This window comes from Vipera ursinii, assembly GCF_947247035.1.
Source record: "Vipera ursinii genome assembly, chromosome: 10".
Lineage (NCBI taxonomy): Eukaryota > Metazoa > Chordata > Lepidosauria > Squamata > Viperidae > Vipera > Vipera ursinii.
This window is the reverse complement of record NC_139520.1, coordinates 12,120,724-12,138,895: the sequence shown is the minus strand read 5'-3', so window position 1 is coordinate 12,138,895 and position 18,172 is coordinate 12,120,724. Positions and strand designations below refer to the sequence as shown.

General features: G+C 40.5%; 1 protein-coding gene across 1 annotated transcript in view; it reads left to right on the top strand.

The window, feature by feature from the left end:
• CDH11 (cadherin 11) overlaps positions 1-18,172 on the top strand; it is a 116,277-nt gene that overhangs the window by 81,179 nt on the left and 16,926 nt on the right. The window contains exons 6-9 of the mRNA XM_083370509.1: positions 4,216-4,383; positions 8,637-8,824; positions 11,613-11,866; positions 15,247-15,383. Of these exons, the coding sequence (XP_083226635.1) occupies positions 4,216-4,383; positions 8,637-8,824; positions 11,613-11,866; positions 15,247-15,383 (747 nt within the window). The remainder of the gene's footprint in view (positions 1-4,215; positions 4,384-8,636; positions 8,825-11,612; positions 11,867-15,246; positions 15,384-18,172) is intronic.

Here is an 18,172-nt window from a genome sequence, read left to right as displayed (position 1 = left end):
GAAGGCTGACTCAATGTTGACCCAGTGATGATTGAACTCCTGGCAATCAGCAAAATTAGCCTGCAATACTGCATTCTAACCACTGTGCCACTACCAAGATTCCTTTATGTGTCCCAAATATGATGATCAGAAGATAAAACACAATTCACCTGCTGATTCTAATAAAAAATAGCAACAACAAGGAACAAGAAACCTCACACACACACACACACACACACACACACACACACACACACGACAAATCCTGGAATTTCTAATTCAACCTCAAACAAAAAACTTTCTTTTCCATTACCAAATGCTCCCATAGTTCCAACAGGCCTTAAGAACCTTGCTTTGAAAGCATCAGGGTATTTCTGTTTGATCTGTCATTTGCATTCAGCCCTTGGATTTATTTTAGAGAAAACAATACCTTTGATTTTCTTGCTTGATTTAAAGTAAATGCACCTTCTGCATATCTGAAGACTTTGACACTTTTTTCAAGCTATAAAAGAATCTCTAACAGGAATTATAACCACATCATAGTATATATGATTCCAGGGGTTTATAAAAGAAATTACTTCTAAACTTAGATAAAAGTTAAATTTTGTTATCAACAGTGGATCCCATATAATATATATCAAAGAAGTGGCTCCCCACTACTATTCTTTCCTATTTCTGTTGTCTCCATTACAAATCTTCATGAAAAATAGTAGCATAAAACACAGTTTTAATGTTTTCCCTAATGCATTTCAAAGAGTATTTAGGAAAGAAGGGACAAGACTTAAAAATGCATTCAGGATGTGGAAGAGGTAATACTCAGGGAGTATAAATTATGTCCACATTGTTTTCAGCCGCCCCAAACCTTCACAAGCAGTGTGAAGGTGGTGTACAGTTTTGAACACTGCTGCTAACTTGAAATGCTCAGAAGCAGGAGCAAAAGTCCCCATTCCTCCAGAGGTTACTGTATATTTTGTTAACAAATGTATTAGTCCCTTACTCCATATCCCAAGTACCCTGGTTTTAGTTATTTGCTATACATTCAAAGACCAAAACTAGGTAATGAAGAGAGGGGGGGGAGAGAAAACAGTTAACTCAACTTAAATACTAATGGCCGATTAAAAAAGCTAAAATGTAGAAGTGGTAGACAGAGAGAGAGAGAGAGAGAGAGAGAGAGAGAGAGAGAGAGAGAGAGAGAGAGAGAGAGAGAGAGAGAGAGAGATTGTATATGAGCAGAGTATATGATGGGGAGGTCAATTCCAGTGGCATAGCGTGGGTTGTCAGCACCCGGGGCAAGGCAAGTAATTTGCGCCCCCAACCCGTGGATTTTAGCACTCGAGTCTCTTCCACTAGCTCAGGAATTCTGGGAGTTGAAGTCCATGAGTCATAAAAGAGCCAAGGTTGCCTACCCCTGAGTTAGGTTCAAGGCAAAAAAGGGTCTCTGGAGAAGAGGGAAAATGCTAGTTTAAAACTGAAACAAGGCAACTTTAAGGTGCCTCAGCTGTGATTTAGGATGAGACAAAGAGAGGACATGGCATTGAAAATGGTTAATGGGGCATGTTTGTTCCAATCTTAGTGGATGTCAAGATAAACCCCACGAGAGAATGACCTTACAACAGATGTGAATAGGCTTGGACTACGTTTGTAGATTGAGTGCATATATCACATGGAGCGATGATGGGCTTCATCAAGATTTATGATCCCACAATTGGCTAGTTTTCTCCATCTTGTCCTAAACCCTGGATACCAACCACGGTTTATGGCTTAGCATGTGGTGTGGGGTGACCCAACATGTTAGGCAACAAACAATGACTTCCAACTTACAATGCCTCAGCTTCCCAAGGTTATTCCAAAGCCGGAAAAGCCAACCAACCCACCCTGCAGCTTTGCCTGCTTAGGCTGAACCCCAGGAATTCATACTTGCTGTGGCGCCTGACCTATTTTCTGCCCAGACGCTGCTTATCCAAGCCAAGCCGCCTCCTTCTCTTTGGCACCTCGCCCCAAAGATTCGCCGGACTGGCTGGAAACTCTCGCTGCTGGCGACGTGTGTCGGGGGGGCGTCCTGATCGCCTCCTGCAGGGGGAACCGAGTGGCCGCAGAGAGTCAATACGGCAGGAGGAGGAGGAGGAGGAGGAGGAGCAGCAAGCAGCCGCAGGTGCGGCGGCTGCAGTTGTTACCTTTACCTCCGGGAAAGGAGGAGACGGGGGCGGGAGCTGGGGCGGGGGGGCCGGGCTTGCAGGTTGAGAGCCAAGCGGAGGAGAGCCGCGGCGGGAGAAAGAGAGGGAGGCAAGACGCCGCCAAGCCTCCCCACCCCCACCCGAGAAAGGAGGCGATCCGCAGCCGCGAGAGGACGGGATCCCGCTCTGGCTGGGCGCAGCGAATGCGGTTGCTTTCTATGCTCCGCCCACTCACTCGCTCCTCCGACCCTTGGTGAAGCAGAATCATCCCCCTCCGACGAGCTTAATGGGCGCCCCCCCAGATGTTGCGCCCGGTGCGGCCGGCCCCCCCTGCACCCCCCACGCTACGCCACTGGGTCAATAAGAAACATTAGCTAAGTGGTTTTGACATAAAACCATTTGTTTCAAAATGGTCTAATCCTTTTCTAATTGTGATTGCAATGGTGCAGGATGAAGTGGCCTTTGTGGTGACTGAGTGAGACTGTAGGAAGAACAGAACTGCAGACTGGGGCCAGTCCAAATCTTTGTTGATGAAGTGCTCAGGATGTAATATAATATACTTGCAGCTCAGGAAGATGTGGGTGATAGTCTTAACCTTTGCATCCAAAACAGATGCAAACATCATTGAAAAGGGATGTTGTTAAATCTCCCCTTGTTACATTACTATATTACTCTATTGCTGGATAGAAAGTTTGCTATACAAGTATTTGGGAATCTCATATTCAGTTCGCCCTGTTTGAATATGAGCTGGTGCAGAGCTGTGGAGAAGGAGGAAATTGGATAAAAAGTTTATCAGTTTAAGATACGCTCATTTGATATGTCCTAGATATAAAGCCATCAAAGTAGCCCTTCCTTCCTTCCTTCCTTCCTTCCTTCCTTCCTTCCTTCCTTCCTTCCTTCCTTCCTTCCTTCCTTCCTTCCTTCCTCCCTCCCTCTCTCTCTCCCTCCCTCCCTCCCTCCCTCTTTCTCTTTCTCTTTTTGGAGAAAAAATAAAGCCACGATTTCCCTTCAGTGAGAAAATAGCATCATAATGTCTCAAATTCCCACCAAATCCCACCACAGAACAAACACTAGTCTTGAAGTCTAGTGTGGAAATTTTGAGATCTAAGCCTAGCTTTGATTCCTGGATTACATATGGATTAGTGAACCCATTCTGATCATGATCCCAAACCCAAAAAAACTGATAAAGACCAAAATGCAATAGATGTTTCTAACAATGCGGCCTCACTTTCATTTTTCTAAAACAAACAGCAGCAACATAATACTGGGATTATTACAACAGGCTTGGAATAACATTTTGCTACTGGGAGGCCAGCTGTTTTTGGTAGCAATCAGAGATGAGATAATATAAATCAACCTTTTGTGTGCAAATCCTAATGCCCGTTCTCATATTGGATATGGCAAAGATCAAATTCCTCAGACTTCTCCATTAAAACCTCAACAATCATCATATTATAAGCTGGACCAGGCAAGATCACGGAGAAAGCTTATCAAGCTCTTGCAGAATCCAATTTTACAGATGGATGCTTCTATTGTGTTTGGCTTCCTTTTCTTTTTTTTTTCAGTCTTGTGCTTTTTAGACAACGTGTTTGAAAATTTTCTTCTCCCGTAAAGTATTCTACTTTTGGGGGGGAGGGGCATTACATTTTCTAAGCAATATAATGCAATTCTAATGGATGTATTTCCCTGAATATAGATACCCATGTATAAAATCCAGTCAATGTATACAATTTTTTTTCTACTGGAAAGTTCACAATTGTCTATAAAGTTGCATTCTAATTATCCTAAGTGCAGGACATGCAAATAGATTAAATTCATATTAAATTATGAAAACCACATATTCTTCATCCATCTGTTTTTTAACCCATAGCAGATATTTATCTATGGAGTATGGGTGGAGTGACCTGAGGTTGATGTATGCTACAATTGCTGAAGGCAGTTTCTCTCTTGTACAATAATCTAAACAAATATCTGCCAATGAATAGATGTGGAACAGAGTTATGGTGAGATAAACCTTTGACGAACCTATTGTGAACCCTTTCTTCTGACCTTTTTCCTGAAGGCATTATACGAACAGCTCTTCCCAACATGGACAGAGAAGCAAAGGAAGAATATCATGTAGTGATACAAGCAAAGGACATGGGAGGACACATGGGAGGGCTTTCAGGAACCACCAAAGTGACAATTACCCTCACAGATGTCAATGACAACCCACCGAAGTTCCCACAGAGTAAGTCCAATGTATCCTGTTTCTCATACCAGAAGCCTCACTGAAGCTGAGTAATTCTCCTCTTCCTCTTTTATTTGCCAGCAAACATTTATACAGTAATATATTGATTCTGTGCAATTAGGTATCATATTCTTATTATGATTATTAATGATTTCTAGAATGGTGGGGCTGCCTGAGCTCTAAAAATGATTTGGAGGAGGTGCTTTTGAAACATGTAAAAGGGTGATAATAATAATAATAATAATAATAATAATAATAATAATAATAATAATAATAATAATAATAATAATAATAATTTGGAAGGGACCTTGAAGGTCATCTAGTCCAACCCCCTGCTCAGGCAGGAAACCCTATACCATTTCAGGCAAATGGCTGTCCAGTCTCTTCTTAAAAACCTCGTGTTGGAGCATTCACCACCTCTGGAGGCAGATTGTTCCACTGATTAATTGTTCTAACTGTCAGGGAATTTCTCCTTAGTTCTAGGTTGCTTCTCTCCTTGACTAGTTTCCATCCGTTGCTTCTTGTCCTGCTTTCAGGTGCTTTGGAGAATAGCTTGACTCCCTCTTCTTTGGGGCAGCCCCTGAGATATTGGAACACTGCTATCATTTCATCCCTCACTCTTCTCTTCGTTAAACTACACATACCCAATTCCAGCAACCATTTCCTAGTGCGTCTTTCAAGCAGCTACATTTATTCAGAGGCTGTTTGTCAAAAGAAGGACATGGCTGCTTTAAGGAATCACATTAAAAATACAGACTCTTTAAGGAGTCACAAGCCTGCAAAAAAAGATAAAGCTGCTTTAAAGAGATGCCACACCCCTGTTCTGAAGCGCCTTTTTGAACCATTTTTGAAACCCATGCTCTCCTAATGTAAGATCCCTGCTTCTGTCCTCCAATAACTCCAGTGGCATGTGGTCTTTAGAAATGAAAACCCAATATCTCTGGTTAATAATGTTATATCTTCAATCTCAAAGCAATACACAGGGTATCCCTAAATGTCTCTGTTCATAAGGTTTTAACTTTTTTGCATCAGAAAGTCAAGAGACTGTAGCTTAACAAGCTTGTAATATATATTAATTTGATTCTACTTGGTTCCTTTAGATCCTATCAACCAACCATCCCATTCTGGTCGATTAGAAAACAAAGACTCCATTAGTAGCAAAAGTACGCTTTACTAAAGTCAAGTGGTCACAGAGAGGCAAAGCCATAGTTGAGATTTTTGTGCCCAAAGCATATGGTTCGCTTTCCCCTTACTCCCACTGTCCCCCTTGGGTTATCTCTTAAGTATCCAATTGAATTCAAACAAAGTGTTTGAGTAATAGTCCCAGGGCTGGATGGTGCTGCATTCCATAGTGTGACCTTGGAACTGCTGGTGGCTCTCACAGGATGGCACAATGAGTAGTTTTGATTCCTCTCATACTAACACCTCCACACCTTATCCCACCCCACAATTCCTCCCCCCACCCCGGTTTGCGTATGACAGACTGGCAGCACGCAAAGCATGGCGAAGCAGGATGGCAATCCTAACAGAGCCACACTTGCTTTCTTAACAGTTAAGAATGGTAAGTGGTAGTGGCCAATACTCTGGAAAATGTGCCTACTTGTCTAGAAAAATCCAAAGGTAAACTCAAATACTAGAAGGTATCTGAGGAGCTGAGACTGAATGAGAGTAACCAGCCTGGCAACTTAGATTTTTGTAGATGGTAATGTTTCAATGGTGCACGATTGCCATAGCAGCTATTTTGTGAAGGAGCCTCTTCCTCCTGGTTTCATCCTTTTATTATTCCATAGTAAAGGTAAAGGTTCCCCCGCGCATGCGTGCTAGTCGTTTCCGACTCTAGGGGCCGGTGCTCATCTCCGTTTCAAAGCCGAAGAGCCAGCGCTTGTCCGAGGACATCTCCATGGTCATGTGGCCGGCATGACTAGATGCCTAAGGCGCACGGAACGCTGTTACCTTCTCACCGTAGTGGTCCCTATTTTCCTACTTGCATTTTGACGTGCTTTCGAACTGCTAGGTTGGCAGAAGCTGGGACGAGTAACAGGCGCTCACTCTGTTATGCGGCACTCGGGATTAATCCATAAACATTTTCTCTGTCTGGAATAGATTCATGTACAAAAGGAATCAAGAGGTATCTCAGGCATATTTTACATTCTGAGGTTGTGTGTGTGTGCCTGTGTGTGTGTGTGTTTTTAAAAAAACTCTTTTGTAAAGGAAAAAAAAAATACATAAAAGAGTTGAACCATTTCCAGGGACACACAGTGAACCATTTCAAAGATGAGGATTAAGGCACAGGAGGAGGTAGGGACTTTTGTGCCGCCTCATTTTGAAAACATACTGGACGATGATGTATTAACAATACGCTCCTGCTGAGATCAGTGGCATGTGGTCTAGACTTTTGGTGGGAAATGCTGTTAACGGAGACAGATGGAGGATGGAAGCAATGGAAATGCATTTTAGAGAGAAATAGTTATGCACTGTAAGACAAGAGACCAACGTTAAAATAAAATAAAAAATGCAAAGCGAAGCACCCCAACTCTCCATCTTTTTTTATGAATTTGTGAGCGTAGCAGAGACAACATCCAGGTTCTTAAAAAGCAGGTTTCATGGTTGCTTCTCAGTTTAGACTGGTTTCAACAATAGTCTTCAAGAATGACAGAACCTGCATGTCGGTTGCTTTTTGATGGCTCCATTTAGTTTATGAAGGTGTCAAGTTATGAGAGTTTTTTTTTAAATTTGCTTACATATTTTTATTTTTGTATTTAGAAGTGAATATGTACACAACCATCACTGATGCATCAAATATGAAACGGGCATTAGGGGGAGATTTAACCCTTCTTAAATATGTGGGCAAATAAAAGGCATCAACAGCTTGTGGGTAATTTATGAGTGAAAATGATTAAATTATATAAATACACAAACTCAGGCACAATGTCTAGTGCTGCACAGCATGACCCCAATTAAATCATTAGCAGCTGTTAGAACTTCACTTGTACTCTGCCACAATCCTGATTGCACCTCACTCTCAACATTGCCACTCAAGGCACACAAATCATCCAGGTCACTTGTACCTACACCAGGTGATCCTCTAAATACTTACAAGCCAGTCAAAAAAAATAAAATAGTGGTATGATTTCTCCACTAAAGCCTACCCAATACCAATGCAGTACCCACAATATGGCTGTATATGAATTCTGATATATTGAAAAGAAGTGAAGTAGTGAAATCCCTAATTTTCCTAATTTTTATGACAGTTTTCCTTTATAATGTTTGGGTGTGGCATTGTTTTTAATAGTTCTGTGGATAGGAATGAGTTAGGAAGTCAAGTATTGACCCAACTAATCATTTATAAGGATTAAATCATAGTTGGATACAGTTTCCTCTGTCTTAGGGGCCCGGGGCAATTGTGTCTATATGTCAAGCTTGCACTCTATGTATATAATAAAAAGAAATACTGGTTCTTTTATTTCAGTTTTCTTCAACTTATTGCTGCTCTTTTAAGTATTTTGTTCACCGCCTTTCCAGGCATTCCAACAATTTCCTTCCTTCCTTCCTTCCTTCCTTCCTTCCTTCCTTCCTTCCTTCCTTCCTTCCTTCCTTCCTTCCCTCCCTCCCTCCCTCCCTCCCTCCCTCCCTCCCTCCCTCATGTCAATATTCTTTACAGTTTTGTGTCTCCTGAATTGTGTTCACATTGTCCCTCATCTTAACTGGATTAATGAAAAGGGTTAATGTGCTCCAGAAACTCCAGAAAGAGCCAAATGTTTTGTGGATTAGTTCAAAAATGGATTTTTATAAGCACACATCTGAATTGACTTCACTTAGGCAGCAGTTGTGTATTTTATTATATGAGGAAAAAAAAAAGCTGGAGGGAAAAAAGTAAGTGGAAAAGCAAGAATTTCCATTACAGCCTCCATACAAGAAGTTTTTTTAAAAAAAAGTATAAGACCACCCAAGTCCATAATGACTGAGAGAAGAGTTTTGCCTTATAGCCTGCCAAAATAGCATTTCTCTATTTTAATTAAACCATTCTTGAGAAAAACAAAGTGCGATGGGGCAAAACACTACGTGCCAAGAGACCTTTTAATGGGTGAATTGCTTCATGAATCTGACTTAGAATCTCTGAATGTGTCGGTGTTCTCTCTCTGTTTCCTCTGCTAGTTTTTGCATATCTTGATGGAGTCAATAAAGTAAATACTCCCGAAGGAATTAGCAGTAGCTCATTTACTGATAAGCACCATTTTTTTTTTTTTGCCTAGGTGTTTATCAGATGTCAATATCGGAAGCTGCCGTTCCTGGTGAGGAAGCTGGAAGAGTAAAAGCGAAAGATCCAGACATTGGAGAAAATGGTTTAGTAACTTATAACATCATTGATGGTGACGGTATAGAAGTGTTTGAAATCACAACCGATTATGAGACTCAGGAAGGCGTTGTGAAGCTTAAGAAGGTAAGAAATGCATTCATTCCATTCCTGAATAGATAATACATACTTTACTTCCTTTCCATGCATCATGAAACATATAATAGCCATAGAATTATCACTCATGGTAAAAAAAATCAGAGCAAAAGCAGTTTGGGATAATTTGTTTACAAAGCTATGATTAACTTCCGGCATCCCATTTTACTCTTACCTCTTAAGGCTTGGAGCCAGAAATGAAAGGAAAGAGATTATAAAAATAAAGTACTGGTGCATAGAAGCTGCTTAACATCATTTTAAAGTGGAGAAAAGTACATTATTCTTTTACTGATCCTCCTCTTGAGAAATCAACGCTGTTCCCTCTTCAAAGCATACTGCATATTAACTTGGAAATAAATGAAGGGGATTGCCTTAGTTATAATGAAGCATTTATTTTCAAGTTGGCAAGACAGTGTGAATTTTCAGATAATGTGAAAATTACAAGGGATTTCTTTTGTGTCTGCATGCTTTTTTTTTCCTGAGGAAAACTTAATTTCGGCTGTCAAGATTCCTTCTGAATGCAGTCTCCGTTGATTGAAAGGAAAAAAAGAAAGAGGAAAATAAAAATAAAAAAGGGGGAAATAAAGCAGGCATGGGTTGATCAGGACTGTGTTTCCATCTTGCAGTTTAACAAAAGCCACTTTTAGCTTCCAGTTCGCTATTCCAAAAATTATTTTCTTTCATTTCACAGCCAAAGTCACCAAGGTAAACATTGTATGCAAAATGGCAATGGAAACAGCTCTGCTCAGCTTCTGTAAAACTAATGACTTTGCCAACATTGCAGGTGATTAGTGTTTACCAATAGAATAGAAACTAATATTTGCAACTCAGGGTTGAACTGTGGAGTCCTTAGTGCTCTCTGAGCTTGGCTGTTTTCTTTCAGATGTTTCATTATCCAGCTAGGTAACATCAGTAGTCAGTGATGTTACCTAGTTGAGTAATGAAATGTCTGCAAAAAAACAACCAAGTTCAGAGATCACCAAGGACTCCACTGATCAGTATTTCTATATTTGGGGGATTGTTCTACAGTATTCAGTCAGGGCCTTATAGCAACCTAACTATAGCAGAGAGGGTGCCATTTAAGTTCCTAAAATCAATTCTACAATTCCTAGAACCATCTCCAAAGCTATTTTGGAAGGTTCTTATTCCAAGGATGTATAGTTGAACCTAAATCTTAATTAGATTGTGTTGAAGATTTTAACTTGGGTCCTGTATTAGCTCTTGTTTATTGTTTTTCTGCTATCTGTTTTATCTTCTTTCCCCTCCCCTCTGTTAACTAACCAGAGTCATGTGTTTGAGTCTGAGGTATTTTCATTAGGTTGATTTGTATGTGGGTTAAAGAGATAAAATTAAAGAGAGACAGTTGGATGTAGTGGCCTAGAAACCAGGAGATTGTGAGTTGTAGTCCTGCCTTGGGCATGAAAAAAAATGGCTCAGTGACTTTGAGCCAGTCACTATTCTTCAGCCCAATTCTCTTCACAGGGTTACTGTTGTGGGGAAAACAAGTGAAGAAAGGTGTATTGGTATATTTTCTGCCTTGAGTTGTTTATGAAAAAGGTGGCATTTTTAAGGTAGCTTTCCATTCTGCTCCTTGCATATGTTCATCCATAATTCTTAAGGTGTATTTAGGTGGTTGGGTGCTTTGTCATTATTAAATTTATATCCTAACAAATCTATTTTGACTTGAGCAGGTCAGAATAACTCACAATAATTATGCATGTTAGAGACCTATGCACATGTCTATGTATGTATGGAAATGGGAAATGTGAAGTACTCAATTGGGTATCTATATTTTAATTGGAAATGAGCCCAGACAGGAGCAACTAGATATCAGAATCTATAAACTGTTATAGAATGAAGCTCCCTGATTTGCTATAAGAGCAATGCTATCAGTAATAGCTCTAGCACTTGGGAACATTTAGACCAGGCATTATTAAACATGGGCATCCAGATTATAACTCCCCTCCTGGTACTTATGCCTTGAATAATATAAAAAAAATAGGAAATGTTACCATGGTTTAGTTAACAGTAGTGTCCATCTATACCACAGTTTTTCTTGTAATCTTAATAACATCTTATTAATTCTTAAGGTTACAGGCTGGACCTTGGAGATGTAGAAATGGTCATAAAACATAAGATGCCCTTTAAGTTCATATTGTTCAATTCCACAGTTTTGAACATTGGTCAGTGAAGGAGTCATTTCAGTTCCCATTTTACCTATAAATCTGCATGGTTCTGAAAGTATTGTGATATTTCCTCAAACAAAGACTATCCTAAATTTATTTCTCTTCCCAAACGAAAAGTAGGGAAGATACTATATTCTCAATGAATCTAAAATGATTTTCATATTTTAAAATGATATTTTAAATATTGTTTAGGTTTTTAAAAAAAAGCTTTTAAAAGAAATATAGGAATTATGTGTGCATGGGAGGTAAGTAGAAAAATGAAATGGATGTGGTTTCAGCATCTGGCAGCATCTGGCTCACTTAATCTAGGCTGGAAACTATGCAGGACTGGTTCTGGTTAGTACTTTGCGGGAGATTATGAGGAAAACTCAGGGTGGAGGCCAAACTGGGAAATCAAAAATGATGCAGAGAGAAAGCAATGGCAAGCCGTCTATATAATGCTGACCAAAAAAAACCTCAGGGATGGATGGATCCATGAAAACAGTAAGGATTGAATTCAACTCTAAGAAGGTTTATCTTTTATGTTGTTGTTTGTTAAAAAAAATATATAAAAAAATAATCCTCGTATTTTCTTCTTTTCTTTTTGACTCCAGCAACTTGATTATGAAACCAAAAGAACCTACAGCCTGAAGGTGGAGGCAGCCAACATATATATTGACCCCAAATTCATCAGCAATGGGCCATTCAAGGATACGGTGACTGTGAAGATCAGTGTTGAGGATGCTGATGAGCCCCCCATGTTTTTAGCACCATTATACATCCTCGAAGTGGAAGAGAACGCAGGGCCGGGTGCTCCAGTTGGACGGGTACATGCCAAAGACCCTGATGCTAAAAACAGCCCTATAAGGTATGCTTATAACAGGCAACAATGGCTTAACATAGAAAATGCTGAAAATCCCATCAATAATAACTTAATCACTTGCAATGTAATAGTAATGCGAGACACTATAGCAAGGGTCTTCAAACTTGGCAACTTTAAGGTTTGTGGCTGGCTGAGGAATTCTGGGAGGTGAAGTCCACAAGTCTTAAAAGTTGCCAAGTTCGAAGACCTCTGCACTATAGGGAGGAGCAATTTTACTTTTTCCTCTTTAGTTACCAAGCATAGCAATTTCCAGGCATAGTTAGTAGTATGAATGTTAAGAAGAAGAGAAAAAAAAAACCTGATGATCCTGCACAAAGGTTGTGCAGATACATAAAGATAACAGTGGATGTGGTGTACATTGACAACCTATAGGGGGATGTAGACATTTTTAATAATTATTTGTTATTTGCATACACAATCATGAAATTAAATATTTTAGCCCTAGGGACGTGGTGGCTCAGTGGGTTAGGACGCTGAGCTTGTCGATCAGAAGGTCGGCAGTTTGGCGGGTTGAATCCCGAGTGCCGCGTAACAGAGTGAGTGCCTGTTACTCGTCCCAGCTTCTGCCAACCTAGCAGTTCGAAAACACGTTAAAAATGCAAGTAGAAAAATAGGGACCACTCCGGTGGGAAGGTAACAGCGTTCCGTGCGCCTTTGGCATCTAGTCATGCCGGCCACATGACCACAGAGACGTCCTCAGACAGGTGTTGGCTCTTCAGCTTTGAAACGGAGATGAGCACCGGCCGCTAGAGTCGGAAACGACTAGCACGCATGTGCGGGGGAACCTTTACCTTTACTCTCAGTGCCATCACTGAAACAGTGTTCAGAAGCGTTAGAGATGCAACAATCTCAAAAGTTGTATTTCTCAGGGTACATATCAATCATACGATCTCAAATGCATAAGAAAAGTCCACTTCCCAAAACCTCTTCTATCTGATACTGTGATGGAATGTAGTGGGCTTGATTCCCAGAAGAAAGGAAATGTAGTGTATTCCAGAGGGATAAGAGAAACTGAGTTTAGTTAGGTTATATGAGAGAAGGAAGGTGAAGACAGAAGACAGATCCTCCCTAATAGTTGGTGTAGAGGCAACGAAGAACTCAGCTTGGAAGAATCTCCACATGTCATTTTTGGCTTTGGGCCTGACATCAATCTTGACAGAGTAAACACTATCTACTATCTATATCTACTATATACTCTATGTATATAGTACATAGGGAGGGGCTGTCATTACCCTCTTTCTCTCACACAGCCCCATCTGGTCTACATTGTCTCACTCCTTGGAATCCAGCCTACTACATTCCATCATATATATACTGATCTAAGTAGCGGGAAAGGAAAGAACTGATATCTGGACCTCAGATTTTGTAAGATATATAATCCACCATTATTCAGCCAAGCATTAATAAGCTGATCTAGGAAGCCATGTGAATCCAGCATACACTGCTCTTGGCAGCAACTAGAATTTCACTGTTGGAATGCAAGTAGTTAACTCCTAAATAAAAGGTCAAGCTTTCCCCGTCCAGTCATGTCCTAGGGTATGTGCTCATCTCTGTTTTTTAGCCAAGGCAGACATTGTTGTCTGAAGACGTTTTCCATGGTCATGTGACCAGCATATACCAAAGTCGCATGGAAAGCTGTTACCTTCCCACCAAAGGGATACCTATTAATCTACTCGCATTTGCATGCTTTCAAACTGCTAGGTGGGCAGGAGCTGAGGCAAGTAATGAGAGCTCACTCCCTCATGCAGTATTCAGATCTTGAACCCAGTTCAGCTTTCCAGTTGACAAACTCCCGTGTCTTTAACTGCTAAGCCATCACTCCCCTCTAACTCCTAAATAGGACAGAGCAGCCAATGAGCTAGCACCATTGCAATAAACTGGTCTGCTTTTAGAAATATATAATTATCAGTTTTAATATTAGCAATGTTAAAGCAATGCCAGCTTTTTTAAAAATGACATTTGAAAAATATTAAAATAGATTCTGAATAAGAGCTCTTGAATAAGATATAATAAGGTAGCTGACAATTAAGTCACACAGAAGAGTAGGGAAATTGTGACATTGAATTATAACTCTCAGCGGCTCCAGCAATAGTAATTGTGAACAATGCTAGAACTGCAGTTGAAAATCCTCTGAAGAAGGATTTTGGATGAATTGATGAAAACCAGACCTTCGCATCAAGTTCTTTCCCAAACACTACCACATGAATTATACCTTCCAGAGAGATTATTACATCATTGCTTGCTTTCATTCGGGATAAACGATTATAGAATATTTGACAAGAAAACACACCTAGTGGCACCAATGTGTGGGGCATGTGGAGAGAACACTACATAGGATACTACTTTTATTGGCAAATGAAGACCTACACAGTTGAGAGACCAGGGTTTTATATTGTGGCTTCTTTGCCATTCTAGGTCCACATATTAGAGGAACTGCTGAAGAAAGTTATTTGTTCCACAGACATACTTTCCTGCTGTGACCTAGAACTTTGCATCATACAGGGTTATAACATATGAACAGAAGCAAGTCACATATTTTTATTTAATTCCATTTATATCCCGCCCTTCTCCGAAGACTCAGGGCGGCTTACAAGCTTAGCAGTAGCCTTCATTCTATGTATATGCCTGCTTATTAGGGCTTTCACACACACACACCCAAGCGGCATTATTACAAAGTCATACTCATACTTTATACTCTGTATAAAGACCTTTGCTCATCTGGGATACAAGTAAAATGTCTATGCCCACTGAATAATTGAATAGCCTTACCTTTACAAGTAGTCTCTACTACCAAAAGCAAAGAAAAACAAGACATATATATTTTTTAATTTTAATCCCATTTATATCACGCCCTTCTCCGAAGACTCAGGGTGGCTTACAATTTAAAGCACAAATCAATGTGCTTAGCAATAGCCTTCATTCTATGTATATGCCTGCTTATTAGGGCTTTCGCCCCCCCCCCCCGAAGCGGCATTATTACAAAGTCAGCTTATTGCCCCCAACAATCTGGGTCCTCATTTTACCTACCTCGGAAGGATGGAAGGCTGAGTCAACCTTGAGCCTGGTGGGACTCGAACCTACACTAATTGCAGGCAGCTGGCGTTACTTAAGGAGGCATTAGCCCACTGCTCCACCAAGGCTCCTTGCACTATACTCCTGAGTTGTTACTCCATGCTACTAAGAAAGAGCAAAGTGTTTCCATTTAGAAGTGATCTAGTCATTCTAATTAATATTTTCATCTTGCTAAGCATGTTCCCACCAAGCTATTCTTATAGTAATCTGTGCTACACTGTTTGGGAGACATTAAATGAACTGAGGACAATGAACAATTCTCTTCTAATAACTTCATTTGCATCCCCTTTTAGATATTCAATTGATCGTCACACTGACCTCGACAGATACTTCAGCATCAGTCCAGAAGATGGCTCAATTACAACCACAAAAAAACTGGATAGGGAAGAAATAGCCTGGCACAACATCTCCGTGTTAGCATCAGAAGTTCGTAAGTGTTCAAAAACAAACAAACAAACAAACAAACAAAATCCCTGTTCTAGTATGCACAGCAGTCCCCACTTTTGAAGAAATGAAAGTTGCTGGGATCCCAATATATTTGGGACTGATATTTAACCTATGGTCACTTTCAATTCGGATGAGATTTCACATTGGACCTGAGATAATAGAACAGAACAGAACAGAACAGAACAGAACAGAACAGAAAGGAATAGAATAGAATAGAATAGAATAGAATAGAATAGAATAGAATAGAATAGAATAGAATAGAATAGAATAGAATAGAATAGAATGGAATGGAATGGAATGGAATGGAATGGAATGGAATGGAATGGAATGGAATGGAATGGAATGGAATGGAATAGAATAGAATAGAATAGAATAGAATAGAATAGAATAGAATAGAATAGAATAGAATAGAATAGAATAGAATGGGACCTTGGAGGTCTTCTAGTCCAGCTCCCTGCTCAAGCAGGAGGTCCTCATTCAGATGATTGTCCAGTCTCTTTTTAAAAACTTCCAGTGATGGAGCACCCACAATTTCTAGGGGTAAGCTGTTCCATTCATTGATTGTCCTCACTATCAGGAAGTTTCTCCTTAATTCCAGGTTGCTTCTCTCTTTGATCAGCTTCCAACCATTGTTTCTCGTCTTTCCCTCATATGCTTTGGTGAACAATGTGACCCTCTCTGCCTTCATATGTTTTGGTCTCCAGGCCTTTGATCATCTTAGTTGCTCTTCTCTGAATTTTTTCCAGTCTCTCAACATCTTTTTTGTGATATGGTGCCCTTGGTTGGGTTATAGCCATAGTGGCAAACCTATGGCACGCATACCAGAGCTGGCATGCAGAGCCCTCTCTGTTGGCACACACGCCGTTGCCCCAGTCCTAGGCCTTCAGCTGGCTTTTATAAAACTTTTTCACTTTAGGCCTCCAATACCGTGTGCAAAATAAATACATAAATGACGATGTCCATTTTGATCTCTGAGTTCATGGTGACCTAACCCTAAGTGGAATTTTCCTCCAATGGGATTTTCCCATGTATTTTACCAGGAAACAGAGATAGGGCAGGCTAGAAAGGTTACTTCCCTCCTAACCATGCCCAAGCACTCCGAATTAGTTGGCGATGTGCATTTTGCTCTATGAGTTCATGGTGACCTAACCCTAAGTGGAATTTTCCTCCAATGAGATTTTCCCATGCATTTTACCAGGAAACAGATAGGGCAGGCTAGAAATGTTAGTGGCTTCCTAACCATACCAAAGTATTCCCAGTTTGTTGGCGATGTCCATTTTGCTCTCTGAATTCATGGTGACCTAACCCTAACCCTAAGTGGAATTTTCCTCCAATGGGATTTTCCCATGTATTTTACCAAGAAACATAGATAACACTAAGTCCATGGTGGCGAAGCTATGTGACTGCTGCCACAGGTGGCATGCAGAACCCTCTCTGTGGGCATATGCACCATTGGCCCAGTCCTAGGCCTTCAGCTGGCTTTTATAAACCCTTTTTGCTTTAGGTCTCCTCCACCATGTGCAAAAAAAAAAAGGTTCAATCAATCAATTTCAACTTCTCACGGAAAAAAAAAGATCTTGTAAAGTTGGAATTAATTGATTGAACCTTTTAGTCCCATCCAGTCTGCCATTACCACCACAGCCACACCCACCCAATGGGCCACGCCCTCCCAATTGGCCACACCCACCCAATGGGCCATGCCCACCTGGCACCCGATGATACATATAAGTGGGTTTTGGGTCGCAGTTTGGGCACTCAGTCTCTAAACGTTTCGCCATCATTGGGTTATAGCTTGAAATAAAAAGGTAGAAGGCTACTAAACCTGTCTACCTATAGGAATACGGATAGACCTTGACTTATCACCACAATGGACCCCAAAAATTCTGTTGCTAAGTGAAACAGTTAAGTTTTGTCCCATTTTACTAACTTTCTTGCCACAGTTGTTAAGTAGATCACTGTAGTTGTTAAGTTAGTAATGCAGTTGCAAAATGAATCTTACTTCCCTATTGACTTTGCTTGTGAGAAGGGGACAAAATGACCCCAGGACACTGTAACAGTCAGAAATATGAACCCTTTGCCAAGCATCTGAATTTCTATACTGTGACCATGGGGATGCTGCAGTGGTCACAAATGTGAACCACATTTATAAGTCGCTTTTTCCAGTGCTGTTGTAACTTCAGACAAATGGTATGTATATTCAGCAATATACCATTCAGTGAAACCCAGACTGATTCTGGGCACTATTAGATAAACATACTTTCTCTCCTCTACTTTCTGATGTCAATAGATATTAACATTCTGCAGAAACTATACATGGTTTTCTCTTTGGAATCCCTCATTACTGAAGGAAGCCAAGCTCAAAGGACCCTGGGTCTTTTTTTCTGATTGGACCCTCCTTATCACAAAAACTCACTTCACCTCATTTGTTTTCCATCTTCTTATTGTGACCTCTTCTTTTTTTTAAAATAGACTTCCCAGAATGATAGTTTTACAGCATTACCCTGTGTCATTTATCAGAAAATCAAGTTCATTTTGCTTTAATGAACAAAAAAAAAGGGAAGATAGGCCCGTCTCACCAGTGAATTCTGTCAAGTAATTATCACCTGACTACATGACCATGGATGCTGTGTGAAGTGAAGTTAGACAGGACTAAACTCCTATAAAGGGATGTGATGGCTCAGTGGGTGAGGACGCTAAGCTTGTTGATCAGAAGGTCGGCAGCTTGGCAGGTCAAATCCTGAGTGCCGCGTAACAGAGTGAGTGCCTGTTACT